This window comes from Myiozetetes cayanensis, unplaced genomic scaffold (assembly GCF_022539395.1).
Source record: "Myiozetetes cayanensis isolate MyiCay16 unplaced genomic scaffold, myiCay2020 scf21, whole genome shotgun sequence".
Taxonomy (NCBI): Eukaryota; Metazoa; Chordata; class Aves; order Passeriformes; family Tyrannidae; genus Myiozetetes; species Myiozetetes cayanensis.
In genome coordinates, this window is record NW_026087423.1 from 2248151 (window position 1) to 2272799 (window position 24649).

The following is a 24649-nucleotide window of genomic DNA, read 5'->3' on the forward strand; positions in this document are numbered from 1 at the left end:
GCAGCGACTCCAGAGGGATTGTTTCATCTCCTCTGTCACAGAGGAAGGTGCAGGTACAGGGATGTGTTTTCAGGAGTCTGTGCTTGGGAGAGAGCCACAAAATAAGACATCAATGTCTGGGTGCTGTGTGTAACAAGCAGGGTTCTCAGCAGGAGATCTTTCGTAGCTCCTGACACGTTCCCTGCTCTTGGACACACCACGTGATTCCCTTTGGAAGTGCATTCCCCACAAACAGACCGACTCTGAACATACATTCGGGGTGTTTTTAACTTGTTATCCAAAATCACGCCTGCCAGTATTATCCTGCCATGAGAGACGGGAGACTTGGAATCACAAAATGCCACAGAAATCCGGGAAGGTACTTCTGGTGGCCCTTGGTCCAGTGAGATGGGGGAGGTTGGAGTCAAGAAGTGAGGGGGACTGGGAAAACCCATTGTCCATGAAGAGGAGAGAAAGGCCAGGCTTTTCTGTACGATGGAATTCTGTGCTTGTCACATGCACAGAGAAATGTTAATAAACGTGGAATCGGTTGGGTTTGTTCTGACAGGTTTGATAACAAAGATGGCAGGCAGGAAGAGAGGTTTGGGGCTTCAGCCTCTAACAGCCTCCCACGCTCTGCCAGGCTGCACTTGGAGTCAAGGTCTCAAAAACCCCCCAACAATGACCCAGCCACCACCACCCCCCAAAAAAAAATCAAAAAACAAGAAAACACACAAAACCCCCAAAACACAGCAAAATCCCACAGACAAAACTACCCCCTATCCACTGTACTCCCCTTTCCAAAATAAGTAACTGGATTTTTCCCTCACTAAAAAGAAGCATATTTTACAAGCTGGATATTGTCCTTTTTTTTTCCATGTTTCCTCAACTTGGTAGCCTTTTTTACAGTTCATATTTTCTGCCTGCCCAGAAATGTCAAATCCAGTCAGAACTTTTTCTCAGCTTGACTAACTAAGAGAATCTTCGATTTCTGATTAGTTCCTTTAAAAATAATTTAAAAGAAAACCATGGCTAAGAAAATACTTTCTCCTTTCAGCGTGGTGTTTGTGGCACTTTTTAAGCGTTCTTGTTGCGTTTTGGCCACTTTGAAGTTTGCTGTTGTCTTAGATCGGCTGGTTTGGGGTGAACAATCCCCTGTTAGGTGTTAGATGAAATCCTGGACTGAGATGCAGGTGTGAGTTGCCCTTTGTGCTGTTCCCGTGTGACCCTGGTCAGGTCTGTCACTGCCGTGACGGGGGGCCAGGGGGACTTTGGGACAGGAAAAGGGACACTTTTTGTGCAGTGTATCTGTTGCCATCGGTCAGTGATGGTATCCCGTGTCTCCAGACCTTCGGGAGCCCCTGGCACGGTGGGGTTTGACAGGAGGGTGTTAATGGCTCGCTGAACACCGACGTGGAAGGGCTTTGTTTTGCTGATGGAGCAACAGGTGGGCAGCCCCTGCACCGAGGAGGAGGGCGAGGAATTTCGGTGCTCTTTCGTTCATCTTCAGTCTCAGCCAGCCTGTCCCACACAAAGGACTGGGCCTTTCGCTCTGAGTGTCTCCTGCTCACCTGTATTCACGTGTCCTTTTTCCCAGGAATGTTCCAGCGTGTCTCCTGCCGCAGCTGACTGTGCCAACACCCCATACAGCTGGGTGTGCAGAGGGGTATCCCGGTGGGAACAGTGCTGGGATTGTGCAGCCTGCTGTACCCACACCCTCCCGAACCTGCTCGTGTTTCCTGATAGGAATCAGCCCGCGGACAATCCCACCGTTCACCGGGATAATTTCAAAAGGAGGCGACTCCCCCTTCCCGGGACAGGCAGACACGGCGTTGTGGGGACTCTGCCCGACTTCAGGTGCCAGGAGGGCAAAAAAGAGCAATCCCTGTTCTCTGCAGGGAGCTCTCTTTCCCCTGGAGCAGCAGGATAGTGGGATACAACGTGTGCTCTGTGCTGGGATGTGCTGGGTCAGAGCTCAGAGAGTGCACACACCATGGGATGGGTTCCTCAGCCCAGAGGGGAAGATGTGCCAGCACAGACACCGAAGTTTGAAGAGCCTCTTGCTGATGTGAGAAACGAGAGCAGAGGAAACGGGTGTACAACTCCTTTTCTTGCGGTTCCATTTTTTTAACGGTGCTCTGAGACGTTTTCTCCAGGCTAGACAGAAAAAAAAACTTGGACCCTGGAGCTGCAGACTGTGCTGAGGGATATCACTGGGATTTCAGTCTCACTCATTTCCCTTCTCCCACGTTTTTCACGGGTAGCACCTGTGTTTTCTCTGCTTCTGGATTCTTCAGGAATAGGATGGGAACAGCAATAGCACAGACTTGAGTTTAAATATTCAGAATTTTGGCAGGCTGTCAAGTTGCTGGGGGGGAAGGAGGAACCAGAACTGGGAAGTGGTTATTTACTTTTTCTTCACCCTATAAATCACTCAAAATTTAGCAGTATTTAATTGAAAGCACGAAAGGAATGTTTCTGACCTCGAGGAAAATCCTGCCAAGTCTCAGTGACCCTTTGAAATAATGAAGTTTTAGGGGTTGTCAGGGAAGTTTCGTGAACCTTGTGCAGTCCAAACTCTGCAGAGGTGTTTTAAGTGTGGCTGCTTTGCCTTTGGACACTGAGTTTGTGAAGCCCAGCTTTTCCTTTTTATTTTTCTTCTTTTCATTTTCAGATAGAAACTTGTTCTTAATTCAAGGGGAAAGCTAAGGAGAGAATAATTTATATTGTAAGTTGTATCATAAGATTTCTTGGTGGAACTGAACACACAAGACCTTGCCTTTGGTATGAGAATAATTATTTTCCCTTCTCGTGAGTTTTCTTGAATTGTGTTCTTGGAACGTACTTTCTTTAGCTTTCAGATAATTTGTTTATAATGTGTCTGTGTAAATGTTTAAAATACAACAAATCTTGGACTGATGCACAGCAATAATATTTCCCTTTCATTGCTATTTATTTGACCCTCGTGTGCTTTCAGGAGAAAAAATAATTTTTCTCTTCAAACTTTTGGCTTGGTTGAGCCGCTTATGGAAGAGGTGAACTCCTTGGCTCATCTCAGATTTCCCTTCCTGTTTAAACAGAGAAACCCTGCGTCAGTTGGGATGCCCTTCAAGGTGTTGTTTTGTGGGGAAGTCAAACATCCCATCCTGTTCTAATACTGTGATACTGGGAGTTGGTTTAATAGGCAAAACCCCTCAGTATGTTGATTTTTTTTCCCCATCTAAAGATTGTGTTACTGGAGGTCACTGGTTTGGGATCTTGTCCCATACCTGGGTTACCCCTCTGAGTAATGATTTCCTTGGCAGAGGGGTCCACCTCTCCCTGTTTGGTTACCAAATTATTTCAGGTACCTCATGAAGAAATGAAATTATGGTCTTTGTACACTGTGACTGAATTTATTAAACCAGTCACTGCTTGGCCAGAAGAAGCAAGTCCTGATTGCAGAGGACTAATCCTAGAGGGTGGTTATGACAGAACCTGAAATTTTGGGCTTTCAAGTTAAGAAATGAGAGTGTAAAACTCACGGATACAGAAGGTAGAAGAGCAGGGGGACACAGGGAAAGCCTGGAGAGAGAAGGGGTGGGTGAGGACTGAAAACTCACCAAAATGAGCACGGTGATGTGGGACCTGCAGTTGTCATTTTCCAGAAGAAACCATTCAGGACATGGTTGGGAGCTGGAGCGCTGGGGAGCAGAGAGAGAAAATGGTTGAGTGAACTGTGCATCTTTAACACTTCATATCCCTGCTGATGCAGGTCTTTCTCCACTCCTAAATGTGATTTATGTGCCACCTGCTTCCACTGCACTCCCTCTGCAGGGACTTCCAATGGGAGGCAGCATGGAGGAGCTAAATTATTTGGAGAGGATTCAGTGATTGACTTAAATGTAAAGGGATTAATTGGTCTCTAAACTAGTCAATTAAACTGCACTCCAGAAAGTGGAAAGATCACAAATGCGTGGCAGTGAATAAATTAATGCATTTTTCACGGCTTTAGAATTTTCTACATGTTGCTTAATTTGTTGTGAATCATAAAATGTATTCCATTAATTGCGATCATGCTGCATAATGGACACGTGTGCAGTAATTCTGTGCAGCCACCCTCCTGAAGGACAGCTGGGGGCAGGCTTAGAGCACGAATTTCGGGGTGTATTAGGAGGTGCTCACAGCTTTTGCAGCCTCTTTTACAGACTGTACAGCAAAGGAGAACAAATTTTCCCTGAGAGCAGGCTGTAAAACGAGTGGAGTTCGGGTCTCTGGGCAATCTGGTTGTTCTGGGTCACTCGTTAAAACCCTGAGCTCTTCAGTGCAAGTGGGAAGGACGTTTTGGTGCTCGAGCAAGGTGTGCAGCGCAAAGAAACACAGAGAGATGGAGGGACGTGGCTTGGCTTCCTTGTTTTGGGGTATTTTATGTTTGGTTGTTTGGGTTTTTTTTTAGTTCAGTCAAGGTACAGTTATTTTCTTTCACTTTGCAGCAGTGCTGTCCTCCTGCCACGTTTAAGAGTTCAGCTGCAAAGCCCCCCATCAAGATTCATATCTCCTCATGTTCTGTCACTGAAAATATTTTATTATTCTCATAGGTTTGCGATCATGCAGAGGTGGCAGAAGAGTTTGGCTGTGGGAGAAATGAACACAGAGGGGGGAATCAAGTCTTCCAGTACCTGGAAATGCAGTTTGCAGGTGTCATTACTGAATTTTGGTGTCAGATGGTCAGAAGTTCCAGGAGTGGGGCTGTTCCTCCCTGCAGAGCTCCCAGTGCTGATGTTGATTTGCCAGGGAAACTAAAAATTGCCTCACAAAAATGGGTGCAGGGGCTTGATACCTGAAGACTTTGAAATTGTTTTTGAGGTTGTGTGAATCTGTGACATAAAACTCGTGGTAAAGTGTTTAGTTCCCCTTCTCCCTCGAGGAGCCCGTGGGAAGCAGCTGCTTGAAAGCACAAATCAAAACTGCATTAATAGTTTTTAGATCTTGAGAATAATAATAATAATAATCTTGCTTGTTGAACAAACTGAGTAACCACAGTTCCCCTGTTGATGTGCTTGCTTTGTGAATGAACCCGATAAATTGAATTTCGTCTGCAGTGAATGTAAGGATGACAAAGGGTGTTGTGGCCCTTCTTTCCCTCGGGTTTGCTGTGGGGTTTTTTTGTTTGTTTGTTTGTTTTGTTTTCAGGACTGTCCTTTCTGAGTGGCCTTAATCTAATGTAATGCTGCTTTGGATAATAGCACTCGGCTTCCACGGGGGTGAAGGGGAGAGGGTGCATTAACCTACATTAACGCACGGCAAAAACAAGGGTTGCAAGGAGAGGAGGGGCCTTGATAGGCTGGGGGTTATTTGTGTAGCCCAGACGTGCAGAGGAGGCTGTGTGTTTGTGCTCTGGTTGTTGGCTGTGCTGGCAGAGCCCGTGTGTGCTCGGCTGGGGAGTGTCTGCCACGGAGAGAGCTCTCTGAGGGTGTGTAGGCTGGCCATGGCTGGGACCCTGCCAGTGCCCCGAGAAAACGGGCACAGCACCGGCTGCTGAGAGCAGAGCAGCACTGGGACTGCAGGAGACATTTGTCCTGCAGGAGATCTCAGCTGGCATGATTTTCTGAGCCCCATTTTTAGGATTTATGTAGAATTCTCTGTGAAGGTTTTGAACAAATTCACTTTAAAGCTGCACATAACCCCTCCCCAATTTAAACACCTGATGCAAGTGGCAGTGACTTCCTCTCTGCTTTACTTGAGCAACCTGAGAATCACCTCATGTCCCTGGATTATTTTTCCCCTTGTGCTTTATACCTTCTAGTCAGGGTTGTTGTGGAGCCCTTGACAGCTGGTTTTCTTCTCCTGTTTTTCGTTTTCAGCTCTCCCTAAGGTGGTTTGCACAGCACTGTGGTGGTTGTTTCAGCTCAGGGTTCCCACGTGAGGCAATGTTTGGTTTCAGAGCTGTTGTTTGTACGCAGAGCAGCACGTGTATCACAGAAACAAACAGTGTGCCCTTTCCGGGGCTGCACACATAATCACAGAGTGGCCCTGTAACATGCGTGCAGCAGGGCTTAGCTCAGGTTACAGGGCTATTTAGGGTAATCACCTCTAACAAATGGCTCTGGAGCTCAAAGACATTCTAAGGCAAAACAAATTATCAAATGCATTCAATATTTTTAGCTTTCTGGGGTTCTTGTGGCGTAACTCGAGGCAGAATTTAGTTAATTTTTGACGTTTTGTTCTCGAAGAATTCAGTGTTATCCCATGTTAACGCTCTGCTCAAACGTGCAGTTTGGAGTTAGTAGAGTACAGGGCAAGGACTGGTGACAAACTTGTCTGTGTCTCTGAGTGAATCTGTGCCACAAGGACATATTAACGGAGAGAATTGCCTCGTGTGATCACTGAGGGACTGCTAATGACTCGTGGCTTTACTCCTGCACTACTATTAATTTATGAAAATGAAGCTCCTAGTGCAGCTGTGGTTTGATACTCCCGCCTACCTGCGTGTTAAATACCCTTTTTGTTTATGTGCTGAGCACGATTCCATCGCTAACCTGACTCTGAACACACAACTAGTGCAGTTATGGGGTAAGACTGAAAACTGGGCTCGCTTAATTTGAATAAAATCAATGCCCACCCACCCCCAGCGTGCAACAGCTGCTCATTCCACACAGATATTCCTGGAAAGGATAATATCCTTAGTCCTGAAAGCACCATCATGAGGGGGAAGGGAAAGCCTTTTCGAAAGCCCCAGCTCCGTGTGGGTCTGTGACCCACAGATGGCTCATTCCAACTGTGCCAGCCACTCTAACCAGCTCACATTGTGAGCCACAGTCCCTGAGAGCTGAGTTACCCCTGACAAAACTGTCGAGGGAAGCCTGTGTTTAAGGAAACCCGGGGGTTAAACTTGGCAGGCCTGAGCTGTTGAGAAAAGGTCAGTTTATGCCTCAGGCTCTAAAAAAAATGGCATAGTGGGCTTGGCGAAGCTCCATCAGCTTGGTCTGGAGTCTGGGGTTATTAATATTCAAAAGGATCCTTTTCCAGTCCTGCTTTCTAGAGCACAACTGCTCCTGACAGTTCTGAGGTGATTTTGTGCCCGTGTGGTGGTTAATGAGATGCTGGGGCTGAGGGCACAAAGAGAGGGAGATCCCACATGGAACTGGACGTGTGACTTATTCCTGTGGTGAGCAAGGCATGGATAAGTTCTGTGGAACCTCGAACAGAGGAGCTTATCTGGCTGCATTCCTGTGTTAGGGAGTGTTAGATCTGTTATGGAGATGGATTTTCCAGAGGACCCATTTCAAAGCCTGCGCTGCAGATGTGGAGAGAGGGGTGAGAGCAGCAGGGGCTTTGGGAACTTTACATGGAGTTTGCCCTGGTGTGTTGGTATTTTGAGCATGTCCAGCATGAAATAATGCATCCCTTCTTACAGTCTTCTAGTTCATTACGATTCATTTTGTAGTTGTCACCAGCTGGTACTGTTGTCTTTAGAATACCTGGTATTACTGGTACAAATACAAGCAAGTTCCTGATTTTTAAGGACATACATCTTAGGAAGCTCAGAATTTCCAGTGAAAAATGTGTGTTTGTTTTGGTATTAACCTGAAAATAACTTTAATCACCTCCATGTTTCTTGTTTGGCTTGCTTTTATATTGTGTTTTAAAGCCCATATCCTGCACTGCAATAGAAATGTGGCCACACCAACTCCTGTGCTTTCCAAACAGGGTTCAGACACCACAAAGAATTGTAATCCCTAATGATGAACACAATAAACCTGCAGAATCACTTTTTGGTGCTCACCTTTTAAATAATTCAAAGCAGTTGTAGCTCTGTATCAGCACTGTTCTGAAGTGCAGCACAAGTGCTACAAACCCAAATGCACTCAGTAATGATCAGTGCCTGGAGCTCCACGTTGTGGCTCAGTGCTGACTGCAGCACTTCCCGTGCCTCTGCCGAGGGGGGAATGCTGCTTGGGATTTCACTGCAGAATTGGGATTTCAGAGCTGCACAAGCCACTCAATCTGGCATTGATCAGATTCAGTAAAAATCAGATTTTATAAAAAAATTATGGTTGAGCGCAAAGATCTTCAAGTGATGTGAATTTCTGTTGGAGGGAAGTTACCTCTGCTTATCTTCTCCTCTGCAGGTGGTGTTTTTTCTAGCCTGATGTGTCTTAAATGTTGCTGAGTTTTGAGTGTTGGTAGGAAGGTGCTCATGGTCCTCACCTGTCCAGAAGAGCTGTTGGGTCCCTGTCCTTTGATCCACAGGTGCCGTCCCATGGGAGATAAATCAGGGCCTGTTTGTGGAGCAGGAACTCTCTAAAGCCATTTTGAATGTGTTGGATTTTCAGCATGAAATGTTAACCCAAACCCTGCACTGCCACACTCTGATTCAGCTGGTTTATTTTTCTGTTTTCAGATGTATTGACCAGCTCTTTGTGCCATCTGTTGCTAAATTATATTCTGATAAATGTTCTCCTTTATCCAGGCCCTTTCAAGCCTTCCTGCTTTTACTCCACGTTGCCTTTGTTATTAAATGATATCAAGAGCAGAGAAAACAAATATATATCAGTGGCCATGGCAGCCTCCTGCCTGATTTAGTTATTCAGGGTTGTGTATTTTGGATTATTTCTTCAGCAGTCTGGGAATGACTTCAGTTCATCTTAAAAGTCATGAGAAGCAGCTTTAGCTCAGCACAGCATATTCTGACAGGCCACATTAAATGCACATGTGCAGCCAATAATAAACCAATTAATTTCCATGCTCAACATGCAACACTTATTTAATACAGAGAAATAAGGGGTTTGTTGTCAATGTCTATGGGAGATTTTCCCCTGGTATGGTGAGTTACTTCACTGAGGATCACAGGAGCAAAACTACTTCAGTTGTACGTGGAAGGAACTCTCACAGTGCCAGTAAAATGGAGGAGCTCCTTGGAAATTCAAATTATCCATCCATAAAAGCCAAATATTAAGCTCTGCTGTCATGTACTGCAAAAATACACTCGTTTCTTTTGAGGTGTAGGTATCAGGGCGGGGAGGGGATGGGTGTCACTGCAGGACACGTTCCCTCTGCACTCAGGGAATAAACCCCAGTGTCCCTCGGGGCTGGCAGGTCATCCTGGCCCTACATCCATGAATTGGAACCAAGGGAAGGATGGGAGCTTGCTGGAGATGGGATCAGGAGAGAATCCCCTCGGTGAGCCACGTCCCAGCCTTGGCAGGGGGCTCTGCTGGTGACAGCTGAGCGAGTGTGGAGGTAACACAGCAAGTGTTGAGATAATGCCATCTGAGTGCCTGCTGTGCTGGGAAACTGGGACCTCGGTGCTTTACTCACCCACTGCCAAAACACTGAGGGCACTTCGTGTTTCTACCAAAATTCCGCATATGCATCTCATACATTAAAAAAACCTACAACAGGATACGTGAGATTTATAAGGATTTATAAATACAATTATTCACAGGCCTGGGTTTTCCTGTGTCACCAAGTATCAGTTTCCCTTGTGACACTGCTGCTCATGATGAAGAAAAGATATTTCAGGCCCTGTGATACAGGGAAATAATTGCCACACCTGGGTTCAGATGGTTTTTCTTTCCCTGGGACAATCCCTAGCCCTGGAACAAGCTCCAGCTGGAGGCAGGGCAGTGCCCAGCCCTGCCTGCAGTTCCAGCACACAGAAAATGCTGAGTCCAGGGTGGCACTGAGTCTCTGGTGTCCAGGGGTGAATGTTTGGGGTGACAGAGCAGCAGGGGTTTCCAGGTTGGTGTTTCCCATGTTTGAGTGTGGATCTGTCTGAGGCACAGACCCCACTGTGAGGGCTCCATCCTAGGGCAGGAGTGGGTTTTTGTGCTGCCTGCCCGTTTGTTGGGAGGCTGCTGCATCCAGAAGACTCTGGAATTGGCCATGTCTGGAAATGCTTTCATTTTTGGTTTAGTTGTGGTGTCTGCAGAAACTGTTCCCAGTTGTGCTGTGGTTCTTGACTGCGTGTTGTGAACGGCCAGAGCTGTCCTGAATACCTCCCTTTGTCTGATTGCAGCCTGGGCAGGGTTCAAGTTCCAGCTGGTGGGCAGAGGGTACCTCATGGGGTACTGACAGGCACAAGTGCCATGTGAATGTCTCACCTCTCAGACTCTGTGGGCATTGCTTGTCCCACCAGCCAGGCCCTGCTGTCCAGACCTGCCCTGCCCTCATCCTGCTGCCTCTCCTGGATGCTCCTGCCTGCCTGGGAGCAGTGCAGCCAGCCCTCTTCCCAGGGAGTGCCTGGGAATCACTGCGGGCAATGCCTCTTTTTTTGGGAGCTGGGGGATTTTTAACCTTTTGAACGTGCGATTTCCCCTGAAGGCCAGAAAATGTGTCCTGGCCTTTCCTGTTTGCTGCCTGGTCTCAGTTCCAGGTGCTCTCTGCTCTCCTGGTGGGTGTGAGAAGCTTTCCCTGCTGCCTGTGACCTGTGCTGTTGCTTTAGACAAATTTAGAGGAAATTGTTTGGTTCTACTCTCACTCTTATGTTCCAAACCTGCCTTTTCATGCCCTCTTTTTTGCAGTCCCCACCAAACAAGTGATTTGCTGTGACTGTTTTCCTAATGCTTGTGCCTTGCTGTTGCCTCTTTTTTGAGATCAGACCTGATAAAGCTCATTTAGGGTAACTGTGAGTTGGGGGCTTTCAGATCCCAGCCTTAATTTTGAGGAGAATTAGAGCAGCAATACAGTTTATTGGTCATAAAACATAATTAATTGTCCAGAGTCAGTGGCCTTGTGGACAGTTGCTTATAAAATAAAGGAGAGGAACAAGAGGCTGCCAGCAGCCCAGAGGCAGGGGAGGGAGCTCAGCCTCCTCTGTAGAGAAATCAATATTTAAAAACACTCATCTTGAAATGGTTCTAAAAATAGGATTCCCGAATCTTCACCATGTTTTCCTAAGGAATCTTCGGTGTCAGTCTTGGCCCGTGGCTCCCCCTGCACTTCCCAGGTGTGTGAGGAGGCTGCAGTGTTTGGGACAAACCGGGATCAGAAACTGTGCATTGCATGGCAGGGGGGATTGCAGTCACTGAAATAATAATGATGGAATTCACATCGTGGAACTATTGCCAAATGTCCCTCTAATAAGGAAAAAAACCTTCAGTTAATGTTTTTTTGTAGATTGTTCTTCCCCAAATCCCAAAGCAGTTGTTACTGGCAGGTTTTATTATTATTTTCCTGAGGTAATTGGTTTCCACGTTTGTCATGTATTTTAAAATCTGTTGTGAGGTACAGGTTGGCTTTGTACACAGGTTTGCTTCGGTACCTGGGCTCCAAACTCAATTTGAAGTTGGCATTTGTGTCGTTGAGGTGATTAAAAGTAATCTCTTTACAGCTTGAATTCCAGTGGGTGCTTATATAAACCTCCTATCGGCTGGAAACAATACCTGAGCGCTTCAGATGTTCTCCTTTCTCTGCCAACGTTGTGCTGTTTGAACACAGATTTTCCTAATCCTCATCTGATTTTTATATGTACAAGCAAATTTAATGTAGTGTTATTTTCTTCGAGTCATTTATAGTGACTGAGGGGTTGACATTCATAAAGATTGTGAGAAGTCCTAAATATTACATTGGCAGGGGATTCAGCTGCGTTTTTAGGCATCTCCAAAGTTATTTAAGGTGATGAAGATCCCAGAGGAAACAGCTGAAAGGCAGTTGGTGGCAGCTGCAGGTGATAAGCTGCCAAATTGAAGGTTTGACACTCTATTTGAAGGTTTTTCTGTGTTACAAGGGGAAAAAAATACCTGCAATTCTTAGGAGAGGGACACAGATCTTTTCTTTTATTGCCAAAGGTTATGTGACATTGCTATTTCTTTGCACTTCTGTGAATAGATGCCTTTTGTTTCAACAGTTATTTTAATTTTAGCACATAAGTCTCAGTGAATGTAGTGGAAATATTCTTGGAAGTGCATGCCAGGGTGTTCTGCTGGCTGAAGAACACAGTGCTCAGCATTTTCCACCCCTCAGCCCTAATAAATAACATATATTCTGTATATGTTCTACACATTCTATTTGGGAAGGTGACATCCTGACCATCAGGCACCTGGAAAGGAAGGAAAGATTTCTGAACAAGTACCTGTAAAAACGAGACAGTTCCTGCTCAGTGTGACCAGGGAGCTGTCACAGATTTGCAGCCTTTTAAAATGGTTGTAGTTTGTATAAAATAGGATGAGAAGAGCAGGCCTTACTTAAATCTGTGTTGAGATTTTCTCATGGAAAACTGCTGGCTGTGGTGGCACTGGCTGTGTGCCTGACAAGAGCCAAGGAAAGCAAGGAATTCAAACCCTCAAACTCTCACTGGTGGGGCTAATACTGAATTAATCCAGCTGAAATATGTTTCCAAAGAAATTCATGGGGACATGGCTGAGCATTTTCACTTCATACCACACCCCAGGTATAAGTAATTAAATTTAAATTCCCCCAATATTTGTTTTCCCAATGCACTGTAAACGCTTCAGTCTGGTCCAGGTTTCTGATCTGGAGCTTCTTCTAGGGAATGTGTCCCCCCTGGATCAGGAATGGCTCTTCCTCAGAGTGCTCTGCTGCCCTTCACACCTCTGTCCTTTCTTCCTCACCCCTGGGTAACAGTTTTGACCCAAACCCTGACTCTGGCCAGTCTTTGTTCCTTGTGTAAGTCATGAATACGTGCAAAGGGAATGGACAGTGCAGCTGTGCAAAGTTAGGGACCTTTTTATGATTGTACCTGAATAAACTGACAGGTCAAGGTGTTACAACAGACTGTGTAGGGTAGGGGAGGGAGATTGGAAGCCCTTTCCTGTGCCTTTCTGATGGTTCCTGATATTTTGAACATCTGATCAGAGAGAGTACAGACATGGGTGTGTCTAAAAACCTCCAGAGGCAGTGGGGGGGCTTCTCCAAAGCCTGTCAGCCTCAGGTTTTGAACCAGCTTGAAAGAAATGTAAATAAAGTAAAACAACAAACCAGCCTGAACGTGGTGCTGTTTTTAGGAGCTCCAGTCTGATCTGCATTTTGTGTTTGGCTGGTTTGGGGTGCCTTTGTTGGTGCACAGAGTAGGGGATGTGTGAGGATAGCGGGGTGTTGGTGATGCTGGGAGGCTCCAGGGAGGAGCTGGCCGGGCTGGGTGATTTTGGAGGCTGGGTCTGAGGTGCTGGATGTGCTGCAGAGCAGAGTGGGCTCGGGTGAAGCCTCGTGCTCAGGCTGCGGGGAAGGACGGGCTGCTCTGAGCTTGGGGAGCGTCCTCCACTCGGATTTTTTGGGAGATGTGGCTCACATTCGCAGTGAGAGTGATTTCTGCAGCCTGGTATTTAAGGAATTGTGAGCTGTGCTGCAGACAGGAATGTCAGGGGCTGGGAGCACATTCCAGAGCAGGATCAGCACAGAGTGCTGACAGCGTTTCCTTGGAGTGAAATTCTGGTGTGGTACCAAAAGCAAACGTTTTCCTCAGGATCTGCCAGGAGCTTGGGAGGGATGGAGGAAGTCCCCAGGCCTTGATCTTCATTATTTTTGGTCCTGAGAGCTGGAACCAGAGGAGCTTAACTCTTCTGTCATTGCTGCCTCTCCAGCAAAGCCGAGTGGGGGAGCCCAGGGAGGACTCAGGACAGAGGGCTTGGAGCTGGATAGTCTGAGCTGGGCAGGCAGTGCTTGTGCTGCAGGGACAGCAGCCCCAGGAGCTCTGCTCTGAAAGAAAAAATACTGCAGTGATGGAGTTGTGTTGGGCTCTTCCTAGAGCTGAGCCTGGTTGAGTTTGGATCCAGTGCTGGAGATGATCCATTTTTCCCTGATGAAGTATTTATTGCTGGGCATCAGCACTAGCGTTCATTCCTATTATTCTCTGATCTGGCCTATCTGCAGGAAAGCAGAAGGGGCTAATACTGTGTCTGGGTACCTTTTCCCCTGCAGTTACAGTTGGTTGTGTACACTTTGATCTTAATGATTAATGCTGGTGTTGATGATTCTCCATCAAAAGTCCTGGCATGCATTCCCTTCCCTCCAAAAACATGGATCTTCTGTCCTTCAGCCCCTGACTGTGTGTGTTTCTCATTCTCACGGTGTTTATGGGTAGCTGTGAATGTTACATGGTTTGTTCCTGCCAGGCCACTTTGCAGGAGACTTGAAAGGGCCCCTCTGTGGTCCCAAAAGGCATTTTTTTCCCTGCAGTTCAGCAGCAGCCAAGCAAGACCCTCAGTCAAACCCTGTAGGAATTGTGCAGGATCCACAGGATTTCTGGCATATCCCGAGGACAGGGGTTGGAAATAACTCCTTTACAAATAGCTTTGCTCTCTGCTTTAGAAAGGCTGACCTGCTGCTGTGAGCTCTTTGCAGACATTATCCCCACTTGATCTTAGATCAGATTTCTCTTTTTTTTATTTCTTATGACCTTTTTATGTTAAAGGCTGTCATCCTGTGCAAGGATGGGCAGAATGAAGTGACAACATTTTCAACACCACTCATTTTACATTTAATTGGATAGTCAGTGGCCAATCCATGGTTCCCCTCAGCCCAATGTCAACATTTTGTAATATTCATGTGCTTTTATGTTCCTTAGAGGAGATTCTCATGAGGTGTTAGGCAAACACCTTTCAGGTTCCCTTTTTTGTTCCCTTGAACAGAACTTGAATGAGGAATTTCTGAAGACCCCTATTTTTACTGCTTGGCTCCTGGTTAAAGTCCCATTTGTTTGTCATGAACTTATCACTTTAAACCAGTCGGAAGACGCATCTCTGAGACAGCTGCCAGCACTGCCAGTGATTTGTGCAGTGACAGATCGTTCTGTCATATTTGATTATCAATCAGCAGCGAGCCTCAGGACAGGAGGGTGTGTATTTGGACGCAGAGCCTCCTCTGAGTCCCTCTCCACACTAACCAAGCTGTTTCTCTTGCAGTGAACACTTGTCCTGTGCCTTCACGTTCTTCCTGCACGGGGAAAGCAACGTGTGCACGAGCGTGGAGATCGCCCAGCACCAGCCCATCTACCTGATCACTGAGGAGCACATCCAGATGGCACAGTCCTCCCCCTCGCCCTTCCAAGGTAGGGCAGCTGGGCTGGGAGCTCTCTGGGATTCAGGGGCCGCGCTGGGGTCGGTCCTGCTCAGGAAGTTGTGGATGTAAGGAAAAATGTCGGGATTCAATGCTGTAACCAGCCCTCAGTGGTGTGGGAACTCCCCAGCAGTTCCTACCTGTTGACACTGCTTTTAAAGGTACATTCTTAGAATAAGGAAAGCAAAGAAATGAATCGTTTTTGTTTAAAAATACTATTTAAGGAAGTGAGTGCACTGATCTGATTTCATGTCTGGGTTCGAATCTGTAGCTTCAGTGCTACGTGAATACAAATACTGAGCTGATCTGACTTAGGAGTGCTTTCCATTCGTACAGTCAACTATTTACTGATCTGTCTTAAAAAAAAGGGTGTGAAAAAGTATCAGAAGCAATGAATAACTTGAAGTATCTGTGGCTGTTTACTTGCCAGTGTGAGAAATTAGAATTTTACAGAATTCAGTTAATGGCTTATTAAATTTGTGATGCAGTTTTAGTGTGATGCTCTACATTAAAAAAAACCCAAACCCTTCAGGATTTTGAGTCATTGAGTTATACTCTTTACTACAGTCTGAAGTTGTAATTTCAAACCAAATAAAGCAGAAATCTTTATAAAGTTCAAAATACAGTAAAAAAAAAATATGCTGTACCCAGAGACATATAAAATGATTGTTTATAGAGATAGTAATTTATAGAAGCTTTATTGAAAAACATTTTATTTCTAAATGTAAAGCTTTGACAGAGGCTCAGGCACTTAAGTCCTAGAAGATTTTATTCCAGTGAGCTGAATTCATGACTCTCTCAAGTCAAATATGGCAAAACTGAGTGTGAATGGAAATACCTGCTGTTGAACAACTGGTTTTCCTTGTTTGTTGTGACTGCATCTTCTTCGTGTCTTGGGACCTGTAGGAAGTCTCATGTTCCTGTCCTCTGTCCTTCCATGCTGTTTCACTACACTGGAATTAGTGGAAATCCATTAATTGTGGGACTTGCTATTGGCCTAAACTGCAGAAAGGCCCCTGTTAGCTCAGCTGTGCAGGGCTGGTGCAGGTTTGGGATCACACCCTGAGCAGCTTTGCAGCAGCTGTCCCTGGAGCCAGATCTTGCACCCAGGGCAGATGGAGGAGCGTGGCCAGGGCAGAGCTGTGTCCCCAGCTGGCTGGGGCTGTGCAGGGCTGCAGTCCCCACGCAGCTGCTGCAGGGCTGGGCTGTTCCCCTGCAGTGCTGGTGAGTCCCTACGGGCTCAACGGGACCCTGACGGGCCAGTCCTACAAGATGTCGGACCCCGCCACGCGGAAGCTGATGGAGGAGTGGCAGTACTTCTACCCCATGGTGCTGAAGAAGAAGGAAGGCATGAAGGAGGAGGAAGAGCTGGGCTATGACAACGATTTCCCCGTGGCAGTCGAAGTCATTGTCGGTGAGTTTCAATATTTTCCTCCTCGTGATTTTGGGGGAATCTAATTAATCAGAAAGAGCCATTATAATTTTCCTGTATTCTCTTGTAGCTCTCTTGACACTGGAGCATCTGACTAGTTATCTTGCCTCAAGCTTTTGTACTCCCTGTATCCCACATGCTATTATTCACAGTACTGAGCTACTTGTTTCAGCTCTGTCCTGGTTGCAGAGGGTTAGATGTGTATTAGTATGGAAATTCCTCAGCTCTTTTTATATTTCACATAATAAGTTTTGTCAAATTGACGTTGGAAACAAGTGCAAGTAGCTGAGGCTGCTGGATATTATCAACTGTGTTCAAGACTTGTGGTTTCCCCTCCCTCTCTCTGCAGGTGGTGTGAGGATGGTGTATCCTTCAGCCTTTGTTCTCATCTCCCAGAGTGACATCCCCGTGTCACAGAGCGCTGCCAGCGCTGGAGGCCACGTAAATGTGGGACAGCAGGGGCTGGGAAGCGTGAAGGATCCTGCCAGTACCTGTGGGATGCCGCTCACTCCCCCCACCTCTCCGGAGCAGGCTGTTCTGGGTAAGCACTGAGCCCGGGGCGTGCAGTCCTGAGCAGTGAGGGCTGGGACGTGAACAGGGGCACATGGAAGGCAGGCAGTGGGCTGAAGGTTAGGGGAGAACTTCCTCTGTAGCCAAGGCTCAGAACACCCCCAAAGGACACACACTGGCAGGATTTGCCAGTTTATGAAGTGTTGGTGTCCTTGTTGGGAGGTGTTGATTCTTTGTGGTACAAGAGCACAGTGAATTTCTCCTGAGAGAAGGGGAATTTAGGTGGGATATCGGGAAGGAATTGTTTTCCCTGTAAGGGTGGTGAGGCCCTGGCACAGGTTGCCCAGAGAAGCTGTGGCTGCCCCATCCCTGGAAGTGTCCAAGGCCAGGGTGGATAAACTCAGAGCAACCTGGGCTAGTGGAAGGTGTCCCTGCCCATGACAGGGGGTGGAATGGGATGGGCTTTAAGATCCTTCCAACCCAAACCTTTCTGTGATTCTATACAAGAGTAAGTAGCTCTTTTTATAAAGAACTAGAAATTCAGCCCTTAACTAAGCATTTGTGTAGGTACAATAAAAACCTGCACATTCATTCCAGCTGCTCTTTTTGCCCAGCACAGCTGGGTTTTGATCAAAGGCCATCTGAAAGGAATTCCTAAGCCTGTGGAATGGGTAAGCAGGAGCTGGGCTTCCCAAAGGAGGTCTGACACAGGCTGGCAATCACGTGCAGGTGGCACATGGAGTCCTGCATGGTATGTGCAAGGCAGTTCCCTGTTTTCTGGGCATTCAGTGTGTCCTTTTCCATGGATCCACAGCAGTTCTGGCTTGGCATGTGGGGTACTAGATCCTTAATAGCTTGTCTTGTTGAAGTGTAGATGTGTATCCTGTGTCTCCTCAGACATGAAAATGAGTATCCAAACCTGTCAGCCTCTGGAATAGCAACAGGACCTCGAGATTAGGGGCTGTCGGTGTGGTTATGCTGTAACAAACTCAGAACTGCAATTTCAAATGAGAACTCAGGATCAGAGGTGTCAAACATCAGTTTGAGTGCAAACTTCTGAGATAATAAAGAAAAAAATAACTGAGATAAAAAAAAAGAAATGCTCTCATTTTCTTTTTCTTCTCTGAAAGTGTTTTGAAGGCTAGTTATTTTTTTCCCCTTTGTAGATTATCTTCTGAATTTACTCTTTACAGACTCCCCATTGTAACAGAATTGCAGGGTAGTTGAGGGTGTCTTGCCTGACCCATCAGCTCAAAGCAGGGTCAGAGCGGGTTGCTCAGGACATTGTCCACTCAGGTTTTGAGTGTCTCCAAGGACAGAGATTCCACAACCTCTCTGGGCAGCCTGTTCCAGTGGTTTCCACCTTCACAGGAGAAAGTTTGAGTGGAATTCCTGGTATTTCAGTTGATGCCCATCCCCTCTCACCCTTTCACTGAATGCCAATGGTGCCTGCAGAAGACAATCAAAGTATTTAGTATTTACTGCTAATAATGCAGAATGTGAGCTTGGAATAGTGTTTTTCAGGGGAATTGGTAGCTAAAATAAGCAAAAAGATAATTAATAAACAAAAGCAAGACAATCAACGTTTAAATAAGTCTCTATTCAAGTATTGAAAGCATGTTTTAAAGTGCTATTGTATTTTTCAATTTTTCAACTTGTACAATATCACAAGGGGGATTCTCTTTCTGAATATTTATAAACTATCAGTTATATAAAAGTGTTCTTGTTGTCCAATCTGGCAGTCACAGCCTCTGTTTGATCTCTGCTATTGTTTGAGGGCAATATGAATTCCTATCACAGGGGTGCCTCTCCAGCGAGCAGTGAAAGGATCCCTTTATTTTATATCAAAAACCATTTTAAAAGACCCTGAAAAGCTGGAGAAATGGATTGGAAAAACTGGCCCCACAGTCCAGAATCAGAAAAATGGATAAATAAACTGGGTTAGCCTGAGGCACGTGAACCACACTTCAGTTCTGCCCAGTACCAGTTGAAATGTGGGTTTAGTGCCCTGTCCAGTTTGGGGAAGATGGAAAGAATTGAGGTTCTTTAGTCTAGAAAATCAGAGTCTGAAGGAGAGAATCAAAGAACAGGCTTTTCTCTGCAACCAGGGTGCAATGAACCTAAACTGGAGCAGAGCAAAACCAGGTTGAAGAGGAGGGAAAACTTGCTCTGAGGAAGGATAATGAAGTGTTGCAATAAATTGGCTACTGGGAAGCTACAGAAGTTCCATCAGCAGAGGCCTGGTGGGTTTTGGGGGTTTGTTGGGACAATTTTGTATGGTATTTTCCCCAGTGGAGCCAGATTGGGCCAGGGGGCTGTGCAGTGCCCTCAGTGAGGGGCTGCTTGTGCTCTCCCCTGCTTCCACCACTGCCTGGCACAGATGTCTGTGTGGGTTCCAGTGCTGTGCCAGGATTTCCATGGATGAAATCAGTGTCAGGGCACAAGAACACAATGGGTTTGCCTGCTGTGCAGTTGTGTCCCGTGCTATGCTGTGTGTTGCTGTACTGTACAGTGGGAAAATACGAGATAATTACAGAAACCAGTAATTAATACACTCCTGTGTAACTTGAAAGCCCTGGTAGCTCCTTGGTTATCCTCTCATCCCTCCTATCGTTCTTTACCCATCATACTTTTATTTTCCTCCTGCCATTGCCATATATGGTGCATCTGGGATTCTATAGCAGAGTACAGGATGTTTGTTTATGTGCACATTACGTTTGTCTTCATACACACATTCCTTCCCCCCCTTTGCCAAAGGAGGATGGACTTGTTAATTCTGAAGTTTTTGACCTGTTTTTCTTTGATCATCTGTCAAGTTCCCATTGTTGTAGAGCATTTAAAACCCAGGGAAAGACATGGTTAGAGCCACAGGCCTCAGCACCTCCAGGATTTTGGGGGCTTGACTTTACAAGAAGATAATCAGGGAAGGTCTAACCGGAGAAATAAATTTATAACACGAGGAACCAAAGAAGATGCAGGGTTAGGCAGCTTGTGCCCAGCTTTCAAAGCTGTGTTTTGGCAGTCAGCTGATGGAGAGGAGCAGGATGCCCGTGTGGCTGCAGGGATGAGCAGCAGCGAGTGCCTTCAGCAGCTCCCGCTTGCATTGCGTCAGGCAGGAGGACAGAGTGTTCTGGGCACCGAGCTGACCTTGTTAAAATGCAGCACATCCTTCCTGGCTCTCCCCTCCCCGGCCCGGGTGGACCCAAAGCTCCCTCTGCTGCTGCAGCTCGGGCTTGGCAGGCCGGGTGTGCCGGAGTGCTCAACGAGAACTGCACGGCAGGAGAAGGAGCAGCTGCTGCTGCAATCCCTGGAATGGCTCCTGCAGCACGGGCAGGGAGGTGGGAAGGGCAGAGCACAAACCAAGGGTTTCCAGGCTCTCAGACTGTTGGGGTGATATCTATAGTTGTTATCTCTTTGATCATCAACACAGATAATACATACTGGGAACCTCACCTACTGTGTTAGTAATGTGTATTATATATACTAATGAGCAGCTTATATTATAAAGAATTAGCATAGAACCCCAGACTGGTTTGGGTTGGGAGGGAACTTAAAGCTCATCCAGTGCCACCCCCTGCCATGGGCAGGGACACCTTCCACCAACCCAGGCTGCTCCAAGCCCCATCCAGCCTGGTTTTGGACACTTCCAGGGATCCAGGGGCAGCCACAGCTTCTCTGGTCAACCTGGGCCAGGGCCTGCCCACCCTCACAGCCAGGAATTCCTTCCCAATATCCCATCTATCCCTGCCCTCTGGCAGTGGGAAGCCATTCCCTGTGTCCTGTCCCTCCATGCCTTGTCCCCAGTCCCTCTCCAGCTCTGTTGGAGCCCCTTTAGGCCCTGCAAGGGGCTCTCAGGTCTCCCTGGAGCCTTCTCTGCTCCAGGTGAATCCCCCCAGTTCTCCCAGCCTGGCTCCAGAGCAGAGATCACACTAATCCTTTCTTTCTTCAGTGAGGTTTTATGCTGAGTGTAAAGAACTGATCCTTGCTTTGAAATAGTCTACATAAATTGTTAGTTTTCTTAATAGATGCTTTTAGAACCATCCATACTAGTAAATTTATTTAATTTTTAAACAACTCACCAAAGACTATATCAATTCAAGTTTAACATCCAAAAGCTCTTTTCTGCCAGGAAACAATGCCACGAGTGCCTGTGAAGAGCAGCTTTGACATGAATGCTTTGTTTCTGCTGCAGGAGAAAGTGGCTGCTCCCAGAGCAGTGTCAGCCACTCAGCTGTGCAGGAGGGCACAGTCAGTGTCCACAGTCCAAAGAAATCCAGCAAGATTACTCCCAAATTCCACAACCGAATGGTTCACCGTGTCTGGAAGGAATGCATCCTCAACAGGGCACAGTCCAAGTAAGTCCTCGTGGCTCTTCTAATTTATGACAGAACATACAGTTAAAATATTAAAAATAATAGTTATTCCTCACAGAATTCTTTTGCCACCACTCAGAGCTGCTGATGCTGAAGAGCATCATCAGGGAAGGTTTGTCCCTGTGCTCAGCTGAGGACTCCTGACACTCCATGTTGTGTGTCCTAATTGTGACAATCCTGGAGGCTGCACATCTGTGGGATGTGCCTTCAGCTGGGTGCTCTCAGACTGCAGCTTCTGTCTCCTGCACTGAAAGCTGGGTGACTGCAGAGCAAATATTTGATATTTAGGGCTCTAATGGTAATATTTGTAAAGCTTTACATTACGTGTGTTGGACTCAAATTTCAGTTGGCAAGGAAATGGTAAACTGATGTTGGTATCAGAGGCCTTTCTGACTGGAGATTTGAAGTAAATCATGGCATGGTGTGCTTGAAATCTTCATTTTTCCCCTTTTCCCTGCAATTTCCTCATTAGATAAGTCAGAAGAATTTCCAGGTTTGGTTTACATTGCTTGCCCCTTGCTCCTTGTGCTCAGACTCCAGGCAGAGCTGTCTGATGCAGAGCTGGGACCTTCCTCCCACAGAAATCAAACTACAGCTTCTAAGGAGTAGTACAGGGATCTGCCATCTGTTTCAAAGGTCAAGGTGTTTCTTTGAGGGGAACAAAGTGAATTTCTGCACATGCTGCATTTATGAAGTTTTGCTTTACAAAAGGTGGTGATTGCTAAAATGATTTTCTCTCCCTCAGGAGGAATCAAATTACAACTGCAAATTTGGAAGAGGAAGTTCCTAACAATGCTGTTTCATGGGATTTTGTGGATCCAGTCCAAAGAGTCAGTTGTTCTTGTTCCAGGTGAGCTTTGAGGAGAATAAGCACTTGGAAGAACCCTCTTTAGTTCAGAGGTGCACTTACAGAAGGGAGTTATGTTTTAGCTGAGACAAGAGGAAATTCCAGTATCAAAACTGTGATCATCACTCCTGTTTGGGTGATTAATATGCATCTCATACCACTGTCACTTGCAGGAGTCAGTTCAAGTGGAAAAATTATCATCTCAAGTCTAGGATCACTCCAACTGTTCTCGTTCCTAATGAACTCATCCTTCAGGCTTTCCAGAGCTGTAACCTCTGGAGTGGTGAAGGCTTGTGAATGAAGAGGGGCACTGGCTGTTTCTGAGCATCCTGATTAAGGGATAGTGCTGCTGTCCCTGCTTGGAGGAAGATGGAAAACCATCTCTAGTCAGTCTGCCATGACCCCAGAAATCATCCAGGAGAATACTAAACCTTTGCAGCATCGTCACCTGCTGTCAACTGATCAAAGAGAAACCCCAGCTCACTTACACAAACTCTTGAGGAGTTTATTAAATTGTGTCATCTTTGATGGGTGCTTAAAATTCCAGTGCTCCCCACTCAGGAGAGGCAAACCAGCACCACCGTTCTTAAAATTATCAGAGAGGTGTTACAGGGCTAGAAAAAAACCCCATGGTTTCCTGTGAAACAGTCCTGGAAAACTGCCTCTACTGAAATCCTTAATTCCCATCTGCTGATAAGATAGGTCATAAAAACCTCTTTACTTAAAGAAGTTGTTCCTTAAGCTCTTAGTGTAGAAGAGATGAAGGGATTGTGCCTCATATGAGGGCAGAGTGTTCAGCCTGGAGACTCCGTGCTGGATGCCCAGGGAAAGGTTGCTTTTCTGCAGCCCTTTACCCCTGATTACCTGGTGCTTGTGTTTATACCCTCAGGAATGCAGAACAGGTAAATGTTTTGTCAGAATGCCAAGTGTTTCCTGTGGAAAACTGAGGTCCAGCTTGGCCTGGAAAGAGTGGGGAATCAGTAATGGGCAGTGGAATCAATAATGGGCAGTGGAAGCCTGATTCTGTCTTCTCATCCCTCCAGTGGTACCTGCATCCTGCTGGAGCTAGTAAACAAGGCAGGGGGCAGATGAAAACATTGTCCTTAAAAATGAAGGCAGTACCTGATTTCCAGCAGCAGTAAATATCTCCTGTGTGGCTGCAGACACTGGACAGCTGCTGTCACACAGATACTGTTGGAGTCACTGCCGGGCCCAGCCCATGTGCTGTGTAAATGTCAAGATATGATCTTAAATCAGGAGTCTGCAAGGGCTCTTTGGAGCTCAGCATCAAACTGCACCTTTTCTGGACCCAGCTGGGTGTGTGAAGAGCAGAATGTCTGGAATCCTTCTCTGTAGTCAGTGAAAATACTGGGAGTGATGGAGAATTCAGGCGATGAAATGGTACAAGGACACGCTGAGGGCAAATCTCCAGGTACCAGGGCATCAGCTCCACATTGGGGTGATTGCAGCACACACCATCTGCTGTGTCCTGGCAACAGCCAAGCCCACATGGAAGGCCAGGACAGCCCCACTCAGCAGGGATGGTTACAGAGGAGAGGGCAGCAAGCACAGGTTGTGTTTGTTCCCTTGGACAGGGCTGGGTTTCTCCCATCTAGTCCTCTTCACTTGTGATCATGGACTTTATCTTCATGGGTTAAAAGCTTATTACATGTTTTGAAAAGTTCTTTGTAGTCCTACTGTTCCCAGGACAGGGATGGAGTGATTTATTTTGAAATGCTGTTTAATTTTAAACAGCTTTCACTGTTGAGCACAACACGTCTTTTGATTCCTGCTTAGATTAATAAAACCAAATAAACTACTAAACAAACAAAAACCAAACCAAAACCAAACCCCAACAACAAAAAAGAACAATAAAAGTATGGACAGAGTTACAACATTCTCTGAAAACATCACCAGTATGATGAAAATACTGTTTAGCAGCACCTGGAACACTGAAATTCAGTCCTGTGCTTCCCAGTCTCAAAGATACTGGGTACAAATTGAAAAACCATATTAAAATATTAAGTCATTCATAAGATTGTATTTTTCTGGTTTGAATATTTTAAAATATTTATTAATGCATCATTAGGTAGAAGGTGCTTTATTTTGTTGTTGGTTTGTTTTGGTTTTGGACTGGACTTGTGCTTATCTTCCCTTACCTGAGGTGGAGGAGGAAACGCCATGAAGGCCTCCAGCCCTGGTTTGAGTCTGTGAACATTCCCAAGCCATTCCTGCTGCTCTGGAGGGAGCAGGAGCAGGGCTGGACTCCCCAGCAGTCCCAGTTTGAAAGGCTGACCTGCTTTATGGCAATGAAAGCAACAGCAACTTGGATTTTTTTCGTTAATTACCTTCCAGCTGAGCTTTTATGCACATGAACTCTTTCCCTTGAATGCTGTTTTCTGGGGACTTTCCTTTTCCATTTACGGGTCAGAGGAGCTGCAGCCGAGCTGGGACCATCCCGGGCTCCGTTAAAGGACCGGGATCAGACAGGAGCTTGCTCAGTGCCGTGCC

At 46.3% G+C, this 24649-nt stretch overlaps 1 protein-coding gene across 1 annotated transcript in view; it reads left to right on the forward strand.

Moving 5' to 3' along the window:
• MED13L (mediator complex subunit 13L) overlaps positions 1-24649 on the forward strand; it is a 163287-nt gene that overhangs the window by 102407 nt on the left and 36231 nt on the right. The window contains exons 5-9 of the mRNA XM_050318231.1: positions 14823-14968; positions 16196-16390; positions 16758-16949; positions 21111-21273; positions 22037-22141. Of these exons, the coding sequence (XP_050174188.1) occupies positions 14823-14968; positions 16196-16390; positions 16758-16949; positions 21111-21273; positions 22037-22141 (801 nt within the window). The remainder of the gene's footprint in view (positions 1-14822; positions 14969-16195; positions 16391-16757; positions 16950-21110; positions 21274-22036; positions 22142-24649) is intronic.